Source organism: Belonocnema kinseyi, chromosome 6 (assembly GCF_010883055.1).
Source record: "Belonocnema kinseyi isolate 2016_QV_RU_SX_M_011 chromosome 6, B_treatae_v1, whole genome shotgun sequence".
Classification (NCBI taxonomy): domain Eukaryota; kingdom Metazoa; phylum Arthropoda; class Insecta; order Hymenoptera; family Cynipidae; genus Belonocnema; species Belonocnema kinseyi.
In genome coordinates this window covers 145,191,506-145,211,412 of record NC_046662.1, presented here as the reverse complement: position 1 = coordinate 145,211,412, position 19,907 = coordinate 145,191,506, and the positions used below count along the sequence as shown (strand labels likewise).

The 19,907-nt window shown below is 36.9% G+C and overlaps 1 protein-coding gene across 7 annotated transcripts in view; it reads right to left on the bottom strand.

The window, feature by feature from the left end:
* The window catches only part of LOC117175653 (diphthine--ammonia ligase), a 266,248-nt gene that overhangs the window by 55,738 nt on the left and 190,603 nt on the right, over positions 1–19,907 (bottom strand). For all 7 annotated transcript variants that reach the window (XM_033365366.1, XM_033365368.1, XM_033365370.1 and 4 more), the window contains one exon: positions 15,736–16,037. In XM_033365366.1, the coding sequence (XP_033221257.1) occupies positions 15,736–16,037 (302 nt within the window). The remainder of the gene's footprint in view (positions 1–15,735; positions 16,038–19,907) is intronic.

Genomic DNA, 19,907 nt, shown 5'->3' with positions numbered 1-19,907 from the left:
CCTCCCTGTGTCATGGTAGAACTACCCTTTCATTCGCTAAATTACTATGGTTCATTCGGTGTTTCATCATTTCTACCCGGGCGATTCTGTTTAATCATTCAATGTCGGGGTTGATCATTTGATGGGCCTAAAGTAGTACGTGAGGAAAGAGATGGCATAGGTGCTGAATGCTCTAATCCTGTTTCCCGAGTTAAGAAAACTCTTCAGAATCAATCTAAGCATTGTCGTGAAGGCAGTTGTCAGCTGCTACATTGATTCATTTTTGAAATCGTTCTATAGCTCTGAGGTCATTTATTTTCACCCGGTTAAGCGCACTGTTCTGCATTTATCTAATCAGCACTCCATACGGATATAATTGGAAAATTTATTTGTTACATCGATCATTTGCTTTAGATTCCGGTTCGATCTAGCTTATAGCTATCTAAACTACCTGAACTCTAGTTAAACACGACAAAAATTGCGCGCAAGGTGCTGTAGTTGTTCTGCGATATCGCTGTTTACATCATCGTTATTAATGTCTGTGTATGTGGCTCAAGTGGATCCAGTACTTGATGTGTATAGTTCCTAGCTCCTATGCCTTCATGTTCAATAAATTCATCGTTGTCTACATCTGCAAAGGGAAGTTCATCAATAGGAAGCTGCTGTTTCAGTTCCATTTTATTGGCAGACAATTCAACAGCCGAAAGCAATCTGTTTACATATATAGCGCGCTTTTGGTTTGCTAGGTTCTGAAAAGTCGATGATCTGCCAGAAAATAAAGGCGCATAACGTCTCTGTTCATATAGTATGCCCATTTTAATAGCCTTTTTGGATGCTGAAACCCTGCTTCTTCCTCGAGTGAAATTAGGCCACCTGCCTCTGGAAGATGTGCTGATACTGGATCATCATCAAGTTGTGCTAAAGCATAAATTTCCGCTGCTTGATCGTCCAATGCGACTCTCTCTAACTGATGTTCATTGTCAAAGTTTCTCCACGCGAAATCAACCGTGTGCTTAATCTCTATTACTCGGTCTTCTGAGATGAAAACATTATTTCTGTTGTCGCTCATCTGACCTATAACCCCTCCTACTTAAAATTTCTGTATATTAGGACACTTTACAGCAAACTTTGTTCTGAAGTTATATCCTTTTTAGTTTTGGGTTCAAATCTCGCACTTTTATGATAGAGACACACCAATTTCTCTTTAATGGTGGTATCCCACTTGATATTCTCCCACGGTATTTCCGTTGCGGTGTTTGGTTGCAGGATACTAAGGCTATCCAAAGCAGCCTGAGAAGGCACAGTTAATATTTCACTCTTTACCGTTTGTTGCAAATGTTCTTGCTGGCCATCTATTTCATTGGGAAAATCTGCCTGACCATCTTGCAGCTCACGACCACCACCGTCCCGCATGCTGTGGCCAGCAGAGATGGCTATAAATGTGCCCCAACGATCTTCGGGAAGCAACAAGTGTTTCAAAATACGAAAAATACTCTTCATAATAAATGATGGGTATTGGTCTTCCTCTTTGTCACGTCCCTCTTCGCTATTTGCTCGTCTGACATGGGATACCCTGTCAGTAGCCATGCTACATACGACTTAGCCGTTGAAGTCGGGAGATGAAAGCTCAAGCCTTACCGCGACGCCAAAGCTAGAACACTTTCAATAGGGCTTTTTGATTATTATTAATATCATGATAATGATTATTATTTTTATTATACTAAGAATTTCTTCTGGATATGGTTACAATAATTAATAAGTAGTCTAGACAATTTTCCACGGATTGTCCCGATGGAATAGTAGGGTGAAACAAGCATGCCGAAAGCTGAATGGCACCTGGGTGAGGTGTGTTAAAGGCGAGGCTCTACAACGACGGACAAGCGCTTTTCCTACATGCTCGTGGAAAAACAATAATACCACCAAACCACGAAGAAGTCGTAAATGCGGTTAAAAACGATCGTACGCGCCGAGAATCCGTAAATGGGTCAGCAAAAAATGCCGATCAACCTAGAGTTCGGTGTGCTGAAAATAATTTAGATGCAAACAAGGTGACGAACCGATGAGATGCTCACATTAAGTGGACGAATCACCTCAAGATGGACTTGCTAGACTGCTACGATGCCAGCATTATCCCTGCTCATAGAGGCTTTATTGCGCGTATGCACACTCTGGGATACCAGCAAAACCCAAAGCTTCAGCACGTTTTGCGTCATTCATTGCGAAATCCACATGCCTAATTCTTGAAAAAACGATACGTACACCGATCGCTTCCTCAGCAGCTGCTTGAAAACACTGCAGACAAAATAAGGTAGCGACACTAAGATCAAACATAGAAAGCAGGTACCTTCTTTGAGATGATAGCGATTGCAGGACAAGGAGGAACATTGACATGCAGGTTCTTCCAGAGCCGTAAGATATGGCTGAAATAGATGCCACTCTCCATGCGGATATCTCAGAGGAGCCTGACCTCTGAACCATCCATTTTTCAGTCTATGGTGCTGGGAGAGCTTTGGCTGATTTAAATCGAAGGCTAAACCCGACGATGGGTCTAAAGACCATAAGACGCTTGAATCAACTGAATAAGAAGATATAATAGGCATGAAAAAATGCGCCCCGTGTTCAGTATGTGATTAACTATTTGACATCTGGTAAGCCGTTCACGGAAAGGGTTCGAAATTTCGCTTAAGAACTAAGGTTCTTGAACCACACACTAAAAAATAAACAGAATAATGCTCACAAAATAAGAATGTTATCAGAGTCAAGAAGGAGAATACAAAAGATAGAAAGGGTTCGAAAGTTCGCTCAAGAACTGAGGATCTTGAACCACACACTGAAAAAAGAGCAGAATATTGCTCACAAAATACAGGTGTTATCTGACTCAAGAAGGAGAATAAAAAAGAGGGAGAGATGGGTTATCGAGAATCAACAGTTTCTCACTGAGCCATTGCGGCTTTTCAGCGATCACCCTGTTTATGGCAAAAGTCCACCCGAGCCCAAAGAGGTAGCGACTTTTTCGAGGGAGGTATACAAGAACCCGAGAACACTTTAGTTTATGTATGATACTGATAATATCATCCACTTCAAGGATTTTTGCGACAACCACATAAGATCTGACCCGCATATTCACCTCATATTTAGTCGTAAACGCCTATTTCGCAGCGGATGGTGCTAGGACGCACTATACATCTACGGAAAAACGGTAAGTTATCCAACACAGAGAATTCCAGGCCAATAACTTGTTTGAACACACTGTATAAGATCTTCACAGCTATCTTAAACAACAGGATTTTTCAAAGAATTGAGCATGTGTGGAAAGAGATGTACGAACAACGTGGTACGAAAAAAGAGGTATCAGGCTGCTAAGAGAACCTGCTGATTGATAGGTCCGTCTGCACAGACGCAGCAGCATATCAGCGTGTCCTGCCTATGTCCTGAATTAACCACCGGAAATGTTTCAATTCAACTTCTCATAGACTTATCAGCATTTTGTTGGAAAACTTTAAGGTTCATCTAGACATGGTGAGATTCATAAGGAGATTGATGCCTCTTTGGAAAACTAGATTTACTATCTTATCTCGAAATTATCGTGTGACAATGAATAACGTCACCTTTCAGATGGGTGTTTTTCAGGGCGATACCATAAGCCCTCTCCTTTTTTGGATGAGCCAAAATTCATTTGAGGAAAGGAAAGATTATTATTGGCGTTTCCATGGACTCTAATCTTGTGAATAGAAATGTAATTAGATATATTGACACTAGCGAAGCTTATACATACCTAAAAGTGTCTCAAAGTCGCATTCAGGAAGTAACATATCGGTGAACGAGTCTCTCCGAAGCTGAAACAAGAACCTTCTTCGACAGACTTTTTCTTCAAATCTTTCGTCGTTGAACAAGGTATCTGCTACGAACATGCTTACAATCCTAATTTTTCTTTACTCGTTTGGAGTGGTTCAATGGACGAAGAACGAGTTCACGATCCTTGATATCGTCACATGTAAGATCATTAATGTGCCTAAGAGCTTGCATGTCAATTCGTCTGTTCTGTGATTACACATCTCATGCCTTTAAATCGGACGCGGACTTCTGAATCTCCAGTGTCTTCATAATCGAATTGTTCTGAATATAGGTAAAATCGTTGCAAATGGCAGAGATCCTCTTCTAAAAATGGGCAGGATCCACAAGATGATTGGCAAAGGAACCGTAATTTACAAAGCCATGTAGCAGGGGGCCCAGGCCGACTTTACAAGGAAATGCATGAAAACTTTTACATAAATGTAGAAGAACAGTCTTTGTTAAAAGAGCAATCTTTTGTTTGTCTCCAATCTTTAGGGACGGTGTTATTATCACCTTAGTATACCGTCACTTTGTTGTTCTTACGGTGTTGTCAATTGTCCAAAACAAGAAGTGCCAACATTTCTGGAACTAAGATTTTCGGACAGCTCCAAGACTTCGAGAAACAAATTATATTTGTAATCGAATTATCTGCCCCAGCCGACTGCAACTTCACTGTCAAGGAGAAGGAAAAGAAGGAGAGGTATCAAGACCTTAAAAGGGACCTGCAACGACTGTACCCAAAATATTCGGTTAAATTAATTGTCCTTGTGATCGGTGCTCCTGTCATCGTCATTTTATCGTGTAGGGTGACCACCCATTTCACAGTCATGACACGTGGCCATAGGTGTGATTTAACGCGGTTTTATTGGGAGCGAGTGTCATTTTCCTAAACAGCAATTGCTCCCAGTGGGACACTTTTTTTATCAAAATATTTTTTTAGATAACGGAGTTCGAGAACATTAGAAAGTAATGAATGCAAGATTGGTTTAGAACCTTTCATGCAAAGGGCATATAAGTGAGTCAGTTGTTCTGCGCAGAGAGTATGAGCAAAGATGGATGTAAATACACTTCGAGCGATCGCACATTATGAATTCTTGTAAGGGCATTCTCTAAGAGCCGCCGCCGTCAATATGTGAAGTGCGTTTGAAGCTAACGTAGATCATAAGTAACGGTATCCGGCTAGTATCAGAGTTTTCGTTTTGCAGATACATCTTTTGCAGAAGATCCTGGGTTTGGCAGGAAACCAACTGTTGAAAATGAAGAACTGCGAGAACTTCTAAGGAAGAAACCTAATGCGTCGTCAGGAGATTTAGCCAACAAACTCGGCTGCAGCCATCCAATGATTCTCCGCCATTTACAAGAGCTGGGATATAGGAAAGTTATTTCGTCCTGGATAGCGCACGATCTCAGCGAATCAAACAAAGCGGCACGCCTGTCGACCTATCTTGCACTTCTCCATCGTCCGCACAGAAGGAATTTCCTTAAAAAAAAAAGTGATTGAAGATGAAACGTAGGTGCTCCATGCCAACCACAAATGCAAGCGACAGTGGCTACCGAAAGGGGAAAAGACCAGAACCCACCCTTAAGCTGACACGTGAAGCGAAGGCAGTTTTACTTTATTGTTGGTGGTACTCTAAGAGCATGCTCTATCAAAACTTCTGCCGCCCAACACCACAATAAAGGCAGAAAATTATTCTACACAACTTCAAAAACTGGATAAAATTACACAGACCAAAAAAAAAAGTTGTCTGCACGAGACAAGTGACTAGGCTACCCTTATGGATTTTAAGCCGCTGAATCTGGCCTCAGAATTTCTTGTACACGTCTCTGTCTTCCCCTAGATGCAGAAAATAAGGGAAAATCTAGGGATATTCTGGACATTATTTTGATAACTCCAGTATACGGAAGAATAAACTTGCAAGTATCCTATTTTCATTTGTTGGGACTCGTAAGGACAAAGTTCATACACAGAAATTCCCCAGTGTGCTTTCCGTTTTCTTTAGCTAGGGTAAATCGAAGAAAATTGAAGATCTTGCTCATGTTATACAGACTTATGTGGCAAAAAATATCGAAAATGATATATCCTTTGCAGTTGTTCGGTCTCAATCTAAAATTGTTTCAACACATTTTCAGGCTTGTACCATTTTCTCCCTACATGCAAAAAGTACGGAAAAAGCCTAGGGATGTTCTGGTCACACAGGGTTACAAAAAAGTTGTCTGCACGAGACAAGTGACTAGGCTATACTTATGGATTTTAAGCCGCTGCATCCGAATCTGGCATCAGCACTAGTAAATATCCGGTAGGGACACTAAAGTTGTCCGCAATACAAGCAAATGTGTCTTCAATTTGACACTCACAAATGTACTCTAAATTGAATGAATATGTTTCTATGTGAGGAGAAATAAGATAATACATGTATTGAAATAAATAGACTGCCAACGGTAGTCGAGGCACGTATTTATTACGAATTTGTGCATTTGTACTTATATCCCCTACAAATGCACTTCGTTCCAAAGGGTTAGGAATTTTCAATGTGTCACGGTTCGTCAGATCCACGATTTCTTAAAGATCTTTTTCCAGTACACTCGTTTTTGCCTTTGTTTTAATTTTCATGAACTTACTACCCGATAGTCTCAGATAATATTTTATCTTATACAAAACATTATTTTTAAGTTATTATAAATAATAACCATAAAATACATAGTGGCAAATTCCAATAAAACACACGACCAAGCTATGGTTACCTTTCCGAGTAAACGATAGAGCCTAATTTAAACTGACTGCTACACGGAAAGAAATTTAGGACAGCTGTTGCGTTTGGTGTCGTAGGGCAACATAACCACGATCTTAACGCGACAGCAACGCCATTTTGCGTGAAGTGGCGGCCTTAAAATGTGGTGCAACGTTGCTCTCTTATATTTGGGAACGCTGCTGTCCCGAACGAGAGAACGTAAACGTACTACAGTAGTCGATGTGACTTCTACATTCATATAAAATTTCTAATTTAAAAAGTGATTAATTTTAATTCAAGTGTATAATCGCTAAATTTGAAAATCATATGATTTTGAACGCTTTTTGGAATAGCTAAATTTTGAATTCTTTATCGAGGATGAATATTTTGGTTTTTCAATTTTTAGTAATTGGAAGGGGGATATCTTTTATTATTATGATCCATGTTTTTTTTTAATTTGAAGAAAATTTTTTATTTTTAATACTTTTATTGATGTGGAAGGGAGGAAATTTTGATTTTTCATTTTTGAAAGAGGGAATTTCTTTTGTTTTTACATTTTTATTGGGATTAAAGGGGACATTTTTTGTAGTTTATATTTTCTGAATTTTGATAGAGAAATTTTTTAAAACATAACTTCTGATGATAATGTACTTCTGATTCAAAAATATAGATAATTATTAAATTGAGAAATTATAAAATTACATATATGTGTGAAATAGAAAATTTTTAATTTGAAAAATTGAGTTATAAGGTCTTATAATTTGAAGAATAATGATCTATTTAAAATAAGAATAATTCAATTATTCATTCTGCTTCTGAAATTCAATGATACATGTATTCTAAGTTTAAATAACATAAAACGAGACTTCATTTAAATTTGGTTAATAAAAATTATTCAAATTACTTAAAAGTTAGCTTTTATTTATTTTGTGATAATTATAAGTACTGTGTAACAGTTTTTTACATCTAATAGTGAAACGCATAACAGGCGTTCCTTTTAATAAACTAGAACAACTTTAGAAAAAAAACTCGGTTCCTTGTCCAACATTTTGTTTGTTTTTATATCAAAATTCCATTTTTAGAGTTCAAGAGGAAGAAAAATGTGACATTTATGTTCATGATGAAACTGAGACAAATTCAAGATCTATATGTAACATTTTATCCAATCAAAACAGAATCATGCATCATTAACAATTAAATGTATTTCTAATTATACTAAACAGTAAAATACGAAGCCCGCGCGTGTATGAACCGGCGCATTTCCCGAAAATAATGCAACCGTCTTACTGAATTCTGGGACTGCTGTTGTCCCAAAAGTTTGGCACGCCGTTCATCCCTCTATCGGATCGCAGCGTTCTCAAAATAAGAGAGTAGATTTCTTGAAAACAGGGCACGCTGACCCTCGTGTGTTTAGTTCAGCACTAGTATGTATAAGTACCGCAGTCGCCCTAAATTTCTTTCCTTGTAGTACTAGACACTGTTACTGTATACATTATTATATTTAACTTGAAATATTCTTATAGACAATGAATAAATCACAACAAAAGGGTAACACAAGGGTTAATAATTCTGGTAGAAAAATCGATTCAGAGAAATTCGAACAGTATGCTCTCGAAACTGCACGAACGTATGTAGAACTGTATAAATGGTATTATATGCCACCATCTGTTCACAAAATTCTATTGCACGGAGCGAAGATAATCAAATCGTTCAGTATTCCCATCCGCCATTTATCTGAAGAAGCTCAAGAAGCCCGTAATAAAGATTTTAAACGATTCCACGAATTCAACACTCGTAAGTGTAGTCGGTTAGCCACTATTACTAATCTGGTGCATAAATTACTCATCTCATCTGATGCATAATTGTCATATCTAAGAAGAAGCTGGAGACATATATATGGTGATTTTCATTCTGAAGCTCTTGATTGTATAATAAATCGTTCTTGAAATGAGGACTGGAATCAATAAATTTCCATAACGGAAGCTTATTCGAATTATTCGTTCATACAAATATTGAATGATATTTTGAGTCGAAAAATATCAATGAGCATCACCCGCGATGAGATTTAATGACAATTGGAAGAAAATCCGGTTCCCTTTTGCCTAAAATTGTTCAAATCATGCATTTATTTATAATAATTCTTGATGAATTTAATAAATTATGGCAGATGACAAAATACATAAATGTGTATCACAGGCAATGAGATTCAAGGACAATCGGAAGAAAATTCGGTTCGTTTCTGCCTAAAGCTGTTCAAATCATGCATTTGTTTCTAATAATTCTCGATAAATTTATAAAACTATATCAGATGGCAAGAATACATGAATGTGCATCACAGGCAATGAGATTTAAAGACAATCGGAAGAAAAATCGGTTGTTTCTGCCTAAAACTATTTAAATCATGCATTTGTTTATAATAAATGTTGATAAATTTAACAAATTATATCAGATGTAAAACATACATCAATGTGTATTCCAGGGAATGAGATTCAAAGACAATCGGAAGAGAATTCGTTTCGTTTTTGCTTAAAACTGTTCAAATCATGCATTTGTTTATAATAATTGTCGATAAATTTAACAAATCATATTGGAAAATACATTTTCGCGATCACATTTCACTTCATTGCTCTAAACGGGCGATAACGATGCATAAATATACGTCACGAAAACATAATTCATCATACTGGCTATTTTTTGCAAATATTTGTTTATAAAAAATAACTTGACATTAACAAATTTTTTTCCTTCTACCAACTTTTTTGCATCAAACCTGACACCTGATGCCAGCAAGAACAATTTTGCCAGAAAATTTTTTCAAACAAAAAATTGAAAATCGATGCAGAATTGTGACCTACAGGTTACTTTGAACAATGTTTTTTTCATTTCGCCCCACTGTGAACCGGCCCGGCATGTTCACCATATTTCCGATTGATTATTATTCATTACCATAAAATGGTTTATGGTTTCTATGTTTATAACTGACAGTATCGGCAGTAATAATTTAAACAATAATGACTTATTATTAATTGTAATAAGTAACACATTATTTCTGATTGTAATCATTGATTTCCGTTTTTTTTCGTAGATCAATCCTAGACGAAATACCCATTAGGAAATGCAGATGGAATTAAAGATCTTTTGAACCAATATGATTTTCCTCAATTTTAATAAATAATGTTTTTAGAAACTTTGTTACTTTAGAAAAGATTTTCTATGAACCTCTTTTCAAAATTGGGTTTGATCAACCACTAAAATAAATTTGAGACTCGTTGATGACAGGGATGTGTCAGAAATAAATCTAGAAATATTTTTAGTACAAATTTTTATGCCAAAATTTTTAGAAATTTCATTATTTCTTAAATTGCTACATCTGTATCTTATTTCCTAATTTCGTTTTGTTGATCCACTAACATGAATTCTGAAAAATTTTGATGATAAGGGTTAATCAGAAATATATCTCGAAGCAATATGACTTGCCTGAATATTAATTAATAAAGTTTCTAGGAACTTTGTTATTTTAGAAAATATTTTCCCCGGACCTCATCTCAGAATTGGATTTTATCAATCATTAAAATAAATTTGAGACTCGCTGATGATAGTGACATTTTCAGTCAGAATTTGTATGCCAAATTTTTAAGAAATTTTGTTATTTTTTAAATTCCTATATCTGGATCTTATTTTTAAATTCCGTTTTGATCAGCCCCTAAAATAAATTATGAGACATTTTGATGGTAAGGGTGAATCAGGAAAATATGTTGAAGGGATGTGACTTGTCTGAATATTAATTAATCAAGTTTTTAGGAACTTCGTTATTTCAGAAAAGATTTTCTCTGGACCTCATCTCAAAATTTGGTTTCATCAACCACTAAAATAAATTTGAGACTCTAATGATAATAGTTTATCAAAAATAATTCTAGAAGCGATATTTTCAGACAGTATTTTTATTACAGTTTTTAGAAATTAAGTTATTTTTTAAATCTCTATATCTGTATCTTATTTATCGATTGTTACATGATGTTATTTTCAGTAAAATCAACGCCGAGATAGTTGATAATTGTAGAAACGTGTTTCTCACTGAAAATAGCAAAAAAGGTGTATATCTTTTTAGAGGGACAAGCGATGCAGAGTTTAAGGAATTTTTTTAGACGGATGTCAAAACTAGGACGCCGAAGAAAAATTCTCTAAAAGATTGACACATCCGCGTAGGCCATTTAAATATTCAATCTCTTCGTGAAGCCCTCAGGCCTGCACGCAATATGGGTGTCAACATAAATAGATTAAATGAAGATTTTGAATGTGCTGTCTGCCTACAAGAAACGATTTGTCGACCTCCTTTCCCTAAAATATCGCAAAGAGTGACGAGTGTTGCAGAGATAATACATTCCGATGTTTGTGGGCCAATTCACGTGGCTTCTCTTAAAAAGAAAGTCTATTTCGTCGATCAATCTTGTGTATTCGTGATTCTCTAAAATATAAACGGTTCTTACTTAATAATCGTGTACTTAATTTATAAATTCGTACTCTGGTCTTTCTAAAAACATCCAACAGGGGAAGAGCGATGCTTTAAAACCCGAAACATCATCAACATCTAGGTATGCCTCAAGCCTAAATATTTGGCTGAACAGGATGACGAACTTCGTGTGTGAAGTAGGTGTGGATTGATTACACAACATCTGGCAGGAGTTTCACCGCCAAGGTGCGATAGTGCACGCGAAGACTGCGGATGTGTCATCACATACTCAACAAGTCAAAACTGCTGATCATTAAGCAGCATATTGTTTCTGTGGCCCATCTCGACTCTTTCAAGATCCTCCAGTTACTGTTGACCATCCGCCTAAGCCACAGGAGGTCGAAGCATTTTGAAGAGAAGTCTACGAAGTCCAGCATCTATAAAAGAACAAACTAAAACATAAATAGATTCAAGAAGTTGCGCAGTGCCCTCATAGCTCCTGATCGACCGGATGGTATCAAGACCTACTGATGGATATATTGTCTGAGCATACTGTAAAAGATCTTCATAGCTACCATAAATGACAGGATTGTTCAGACGATCGAAGTTAGGTAGCAAGAGATGTACAAATAACTCGGATCGAAGAAAAGCGTAGCAGGATGTTAGGTGAACCAGCTTATAGATAGATGTTAGCAAAATGTGCCCAGGTTTATTGGAAGCGAAAAAAACTTAGTGGCATCCCCGCAGACCCTGAGCTCGTCGATATAAGCGCTATGAGACACTTTGGCGCTTGAGAAACCTATAAATACATTGATGAGTCACACATCCGTATTCAGGATGTGAAATCTATAAAGGATACTCTCCAAAGCAGACACAAACATCTTATCTGACGGATTTGGTCTTTAGAAATTTTGGCGAGCTCAGATCACTCTATATCGGGTCACGAAAGGCTATGTACACTTCAAGCCTTCTCTTCTGCAAATTTAAATCTCACGCCGTTCAAGAAGGCGCGGAATACTGAATCTTCAATGTCTTCACAACAGGATTATTTTGAGTAGAGCATATATAGTTGCAAATGGACGAGACTCTCTTCTTAAGATGGTCAGAAAGCAACAAGAAGTGAGCAAAAGAGCGTTTCTGTATAAAGCAGCGCAGGAGGCCGCTGAAATACTCGACCTTAAATTCAATATCAGATATGAGCAAAATGCATCAAATCTTATCCATCTTGAGTACACACTCCGGACTAAAGAAAATGAGTCTATAGACCACCGCTGCCGCAATCAACGTTCCTTGCACTATTAATCTACTATTTTGAGCGATGACTGCATGAGTTTCACTAAGGTGACCTTATGATTCCCTGTTACCGGGATCGCCAGATCACATAGAATTGAGTGTAAAAACCGAATTCGTTTAAAATACAAGCCAGGTCATCAAAGGCAAGCACCCACTGGCTGAATACAAAAACTCTTTCCTCTGGGCAACCACAGGGAGACAGAACCGTACATGAATTCAAATTGGGGTGTTACTAAATGCCCCCTCTGTAATGGCTGTAAACACTGCAATCGCTACTTTACCTTGCCGCATTGTATTATTGATGCGGGAGATAAACGCATAGAAAGCGTCTATGGTAGATATACTTTTTTTAAACGTAAATTTGAAGTCGTATATTTTGTTGTTCGGAGAATCAATTTTAAGCTTATTAGTACAAATTTAAAATCAGAATTTCACTAGCCAACCTCTTCCACTAATTGCCGTTAACTAATAACTAGGTTAATTAACTGGTGTTCGAGGGATTCAAACCCTTCTAAGGACATCGTCTTGGCGAATCGTCAAACACGATCGGCCTCAGGAAGAGTACATTATGGGAGATCCCTAACAGCTCCTAGTTGTGCAAATTCCTGAAACCCAGACGAAAGTTCTTGCTGTCCTCAACAACAGGCCCTTCTTCCACCTTGGACAGGTACACTTTAGTTTGGCTAGTCAGCAACAGGAGGAGCATGTTGGGGCAGAGGAATATCGGGGGCAGACCTAAATCACTGTTCCCGGCCTAACCAATACACAAATTAACTTGCATCAGAGAAAAGTGGCCTTTGCGGTTTCGCAGAGGGGCATGCCTGCGGGGTACACAGGTATCACACTAATTCAGAAACTTTCGTCAGTTCATAAAACCCCAAGCGGATTAGGGGGACTGGTATTTGTTACAGAGATCCCAAGACGGCTATATAATAGAATATGACGACATAAGACGATTTTGTAAGGAGAATGAAATTGTTTGATTCGCTAGAGATAAGAGTTTTATTTTACGAAGTGGAGGTGTGGGGGTGGAAGGTAAGTGAGGAGGTAAATAAGATACAGGAGAGATATATAGCGGATACTGGGGTTGACAAGTAATACGCCGAACTATATTGTCAGGAGCGAGACAGGAAGAACGAGTTTAAGGATTATAACAGGGAGTCGAGCGTGTAAATATAAGGAGACATTTTTGGAATTGGCAGGAAGTAAGCTGGTAGGGAGTGTTTGTAAGAGAAGAAGAATAGACGTTAGGGTGCAAGGATGAAGGTGGAAAGGGAAAGGTATTTTAGAACGAATGGATTGCAGATGGATGAAGTGAGAAGGTTGCAAGAGGAAGGAAGGAAGGTGTGTGAGTTGGTTCAAAAGAATGACATGGAGAAAGAGAAGGCACAAGGAGAGAAGAGACTAAAAGAGTCAAGGTTTAACGGGAACTATGTGTGGATTATGATAAGGGAGAGAGCGCAATATTTGTGTGAGAAACAGGAGCAAGGAAGTTAGGAACTTATAGCGAGAATAAGATGCGGTTGCATGGAGAATTCTAATAGGTTCTGGCTTCCAAGAGAGAAGAGAATGTGTGAATTGTGCTTGAAGGGGGATGCAAAAGTTGAGCACTGGTTGGAGGAATGTGAGGAGGTGGAAAGGAGCGGAGGCAGAGGCTGGCAATGCGTAAAAAAAGAAATGTAATAACAAATTTTTAGTATCCTTCAATTAAGTAATTATAAAGTTCTATAGGGTCTCCTCGCTTAAATCCTGAATCTATAAGTCAATTAATTAATAATTAAAATTATAATTTATTTGACTGAAAACATTGCCTAAAAAAGAAAATTTAATGAGAAGAATAAAAAAAAACTATTTTACTTTTACCTTCCTCAATTAATATCAAAATAATATGAAATTTTGCATCAATTCTAGGACCTTGTTTGTGACAGAAATCTGGTAGCAAAGGCTGTATGCAAAGACCAACTTGACCCTTTTTCAGAAGGGACAAACGTTTTAGCTTATAATTGAGATTTTAACCACCTTTATTGATTTTTCAACTTTTGGGATGAAATAACTGAATTTAGAAGCTTCTTTCATCACGATCCTGAGCTCCAATCGTCCCGTAGACAGACGCAAGTAGCTATATTCTTGGTGCAATTATCACACAACACAGGTTATTGAAGGTGTAGAACGTCTGATAACTTTCATAAGTGAACTTAAAATAGTCTAATTTAGATATTATTTAAATAGGTCCTAAAAAGTGAGATTTTTTTTTTAAAGTATCAATTTTAGACAATTATATATTTTTTTTTAACAAGCTCACCTCTCTATGAAATATTATTTTAATTATTTAAAGCAAACTTTTTTTGGTACAAATATGAAAGTTTGGTGCAAGCAACAAAGATATTTACAGGAACTAGGCGTTTGACATGATTTTATGACAAAAGTGAATTATTTTCTTTAATCGACAGGAATATACTTGATCATTATACTATTTATTAACTTTATAAACATAATTATATGAAAAATGGTTTTAAATGTTTATATAAACATTTTAGAATTTTCATAAATTATATCAAATATGCATACTGTGGTCATTTATAGACTGAGAGAAAGGGAATGGACTGCTGATTTAAAAAAAATTATATTGCCAGTGATGCATAGTTGTTTGTTTTGTTTATAAGAATAAAAAATTGTAATATTTAAATATAACAATATTAAAATAAAAAGTATATAAAATAAATATAACTTAAGGACACGTGCAAACTATTATAGTTATTAGTATCAGCAGCGACAAATGTTCTCATTGCAATCGAAAAACTACGTAAACAGATATTTGACATGTTTCTTCTCATTAAAATACAAATTATCACGAGTTACGGGTCAGGTATAATCATATGAAGCAATATATATGAGGAAAAAACCTATACAGTTATAATACATACAAAACATACTATGTACTATATTACGGTATTTAATGTCCGACTAAGCAACTTTCAAATCGTGAAGGGCTAGTATGTATTCAATTTCAAACAAAATAAAGTAATTTTCAACAAATTACTTCAAATGTAGATCAAACACTTACATTTTCTATAGACCTCATCTCTGCGCATAGTTAAATTTTCAACCAAAGTAATGAGTCGTACTGACATATTCATGTTAAAAACATGATATAATTTAACAAGAAAATAATTTATATTCCAGTAAATAATTGACAAATAAAAAAAGAGTGACGTCTCTCTAAACGAAACCTAAGAAAGAAACAAGGGCAAAAAAACGCCACCAAAAAATATATTCTTACTAGCATTAAGTACAAAATTATAGGAGAAATATATACCTGTATATTTCTCCTATAATTTTACATTTAAAGCTAGTAACAATATATTATTTGGCGGTGTTTTTTATCCTTGTTTCTTTCGCGGGGTTTTTCTAAATATGTATTATATATAAAAAATAGTGTGTGCATACCCGAACAGCCTGAGAGTATGGTCCCACATTCGCTGGAGCCCAATTACTTATACTTTGAACATGCATAGTGTGTCTTCTATGAATTTCTCCATCCCTGGCGCTGCTTCTATCTCTATAAGCTAATGCTTCTAGTACAATGTGTACGTTCAAAGGGCATTCTATACATACTCTTACTGGTGGGTTCACTTTTGAAAACATCAAGTCATACACTTCATTTATCATCGAATAGTCTGCCATGTTTTTTATATAAAGAGTGACTGATACGATATCCAAAATTTGAATACTCGCTTCATGTACAAGGTCTGAAAAAATTGTATAACGTTAGTTAAAATAATGAACGTATGTTAGAAAAATGGCTTAAATTGAATTCTACAAGAATTTTCTCAGATCCGAATGTTCCATATTAATGTTCTTCTACTTTTCATATGATATCTTAAAAGCCGACTTGAAAAAGTATACGTACCAAAGGACGTATAAAGTAAGTATAAAAGAACGTCCCTTGGCACGTCCTTTTTGACGTAATTTTCTTTGTCAAGAGAAGTGATTAAAGCTTTTTTTTTAGTTTAACGTTTCATCGAACGTGTGAAAAATCTGTAGTCAAATGTAAATAATATATACTCTATAAGCCCGCTGGCTCTCAAATAACTGCCATCTAAAAATGATACGAAATCACGGTAGAACTGAGGTACATCACACCTATGGTTACGTCTCAAGACGGTGAGATGGGTGGTCACAGGGCACAATAAAATCACGACGACATGCCAGCAAAACCCGCGTGCTTCTTGAAAACACGAAGCGATCTCAGGATGATAGCTTTTTGCATCCATCTCACTGCCTTGGTATTTTGGCACGCGGGCATGGCTTTAAGGTTATGAACCAGTGATAGTTTTACATCTCATAGAGCACTGGTCACAAGAACAATTACTTCAACCAAATATTGGGGGTATAATCGTTGCAGCTCCATTTTAAGGTCTTGCTTTAAGGCCTCAAGTGTGCAACGGAGACGGCTGTCCGAAAATTGTAGTTCTGGAAAATTTGGCACTCTTCGTGACTCTTATCTCCCTCGAAACGTTCGGCAGGGCAGGGTCGCGGCCAACACCGTAAGAGCGACAAAGATGGTAATAAAGCAATCTTAGGGCCGCATCATGTCTCTAGAGATAAATAGTTACCACGTAGATGGGACATCCAGATAGTATGTGTTTTAGGTACTCAGTGTGTGTATGCCACGGTCTGCACACATCACTGGTAACTTCTTTACATAAAATGCGGTTACTGTATGATAAGGTGGCAATGACACCGTCCTGGAATGCGAAAATGAAACCCTCTTCAGTAGAATTAAGCTCTTATGATCTGAGAAAATTTCAAGGCATTTTCTTGCCGAGTAGCTACTGGTAGATTTTTTGAACCATGTAAGCTGTACATAAAAAATTTAAGTATCAAGACAATTAAGGTTCAGAATTCTGCGTTCGCCTTTACGGCGTGAGAACGCGAAACAAATGAATGAAACAGATGAATTAATAAGCAAGTTTTTATGCATATACATGATCATACGTGCAGCGATTTCAGGGGTCGTAAGCTCGTCCTTCATGTGTTATAGAACCCCAAACGAGTAGAGCAGAACCGAGGCGACAAGAATGTTAGTCGCATATACCTAGCTCAACGCCGAGAGATTTGAAGATCAATCTGTCGAAGAAGATTAGCTTAGCTAAAGCTTAGCCCATACCGCAATGATTTCAAGAGCTTTGTTAAATAATTTTAGGATTTTCGGAACTGACCAATAGAAAGCGAATAGCTCGGTGCTGTCTGCATATAATCCAATTGTAACTTCGGGGACCTTAGGGATGTCGTTCACGTAGATAATAAAGAATACCGGACCTAAGATGCTGCCTTGGTGCACACCCGCTCGAATGGGTTTTTCTTTTGAAAGTGTCTGGCCTATTTTGATTGAGAATTTTCTGTTAGAAAGATAAGAGTTTATAAAGAAGATGCGTCCTCTTGGGAAATTGCAATTTATTAACTTTTCTGAGCAGTCCTAGATGCCAGTCACTATCTAAAGCTTTTTCTACATTGAGGAAAACAGCTGGAGTGTTTCCTTCGATTGAAATTTAAGTTAATGGCCTCGGTAAGCTTGAGCATCATGTGCTGCTAATGGGCCTGTAGTTGGTAGGATATGGACCATTTGCCTTTTTTCTGAAAAACTAATATGTGAGCCATTTTCCATGAGTTAGGAAAGTAGCTTAGTTAAATACAGGCACAAAAGATATTAGCGAGAAGGGTGAGACAAGAAATCGGAAGTTTTTTGAGAAATAAGTTTGAAATTGAATCAGAACCGGGAGCTTTGTTATTTTTAGTAATTTTAATTTGTTTTGTTAATTCCTTATGGGTTAGTTTCTTGAAATTATCGGTGCTTGGGATTCTAAGAAAATCGGAGACAATTTTTCCACGATCCGCAATGTGCTGAGGCTCGGATGGCTCGTTACGTGCAACGAAGTTACTTTCATAATTGGCTGCTAGGAGATTTGCTTTATCACTTCCTAATTCCAAATCTTTGCATCTGTGCTCTTGAACATTAATTGCTATAATTTTTGAAGGTGATTAATCATGTTTTTAAGGTTACAGCTTTTAGTTTTTTGGTGTGTACAGCAGAGTTTATTGCGAGTGCTACTGTCGGTAAGATAGCAAAACACATGATACCTAAAGTGTTATCATGCAGGGATAAGAACTCAAGAGAATACCGATAACTTAACATATGCTCAGTCAATGAGAGGATGTAATTGCAGATTCTGCCACTATAAAATAATTACAATTATAACTATTATCATGCGAATGTATTCATAATCTTAATAAATTACACAACAGCCAATTCAAAGATAAATTCAAATATATGGATTACGAGCACACACGTGAGATTAACTTAAATTAATCGGTTGAAGATGTATGTTCAACCATCAGCTACCTGCAAACGTACAAGTGAAAGAACATGCAGGTATTCAGACGACGTACTAATCAAAAGTGTCTAACTAAATGAGTGAAGTACCGATAAGTAGCATATCGGATCCATAATTATGAAAGGACGAGAGCGAAGAATCGTGATTGCTGATCACGACTGTTGACGATAGCATGAGTCACTCGCACAAATTGTTTGAAACTCAATAAGGAGAGTCGCGCATAACAAATAACGTCTCGCTCAAATAGAAAACAGACAACCAATCCTCGAAAGTCTCGGCACACAAGACATAAATATTCTTCGCTCGAGTAAGCTGAAACTCACTGGACTCTTTAAAGAAACCCACTGGACTTATTAAAGAAGCTTTTTCTATGTAAACCTCAGAAATATCCCTGTTAATGGTTTTTACCGTTCAACCAGTCATACTGTCAACTCGAGCCACGAGTACGATCTGCCTTGACTAAGTCGTGCACTTTTATATCACCGCAAAGTAGTTAACGTGTCGTCGAGCTTTCAGCTAAAGTCCCCTCGACTTAGACTTTCGGTCGTTGCAGAGTATTTTCTGAACCAAGTCCGCCAGTTTACGTTCGTGAAAAGAATCATCCTTGAATTTATTTAACAATAGATTTATACAAACCTCCGATAGGGTTTCGTCGCTGTCCTGCAATAGAAAACGGAGATCCAATCGACAAAGCAACTCTCTCTCTCTCTCGCCCTTTCAATCGAAAAAAGGTACATGTGAGTTTATTTTATGTAAGTGTTAATTCTGTTCTTATTTTTTCTAATACGTCATATGATAATTCAACTATCTCTCACTCATTTAAATACTGAAACTGACACGATTCCCATAGGACTGATAGTGACACACGTACCCACAAACAAATAAATTGTCAGGTCTTACCAGTCTAACATAATCAGCGCACTTGTCTCTCTCTTGCTTACTCTTTTCCAAACTATCCTCGAATTTTTCTCGGGACGTGACAATTGTAGAAATTACATTTGGAAATTGCAAAGTCAATAAGGTCAGATCTATGTTTGGTGTTGTGAGGTAAAAAAGTATGCGAGTCTGGTTCTGAGATTGAGAGATTCTTATAATGTATAAATTCAAATAACACAGCCACACAAAAAAAAACAAGTGTGCGGATCTGGTAACAAGACACACGTATTCCTATGGATTTTGGGGCGCTGAATTCAAATTCGGTATCAGAAATCACCCATCACGTCA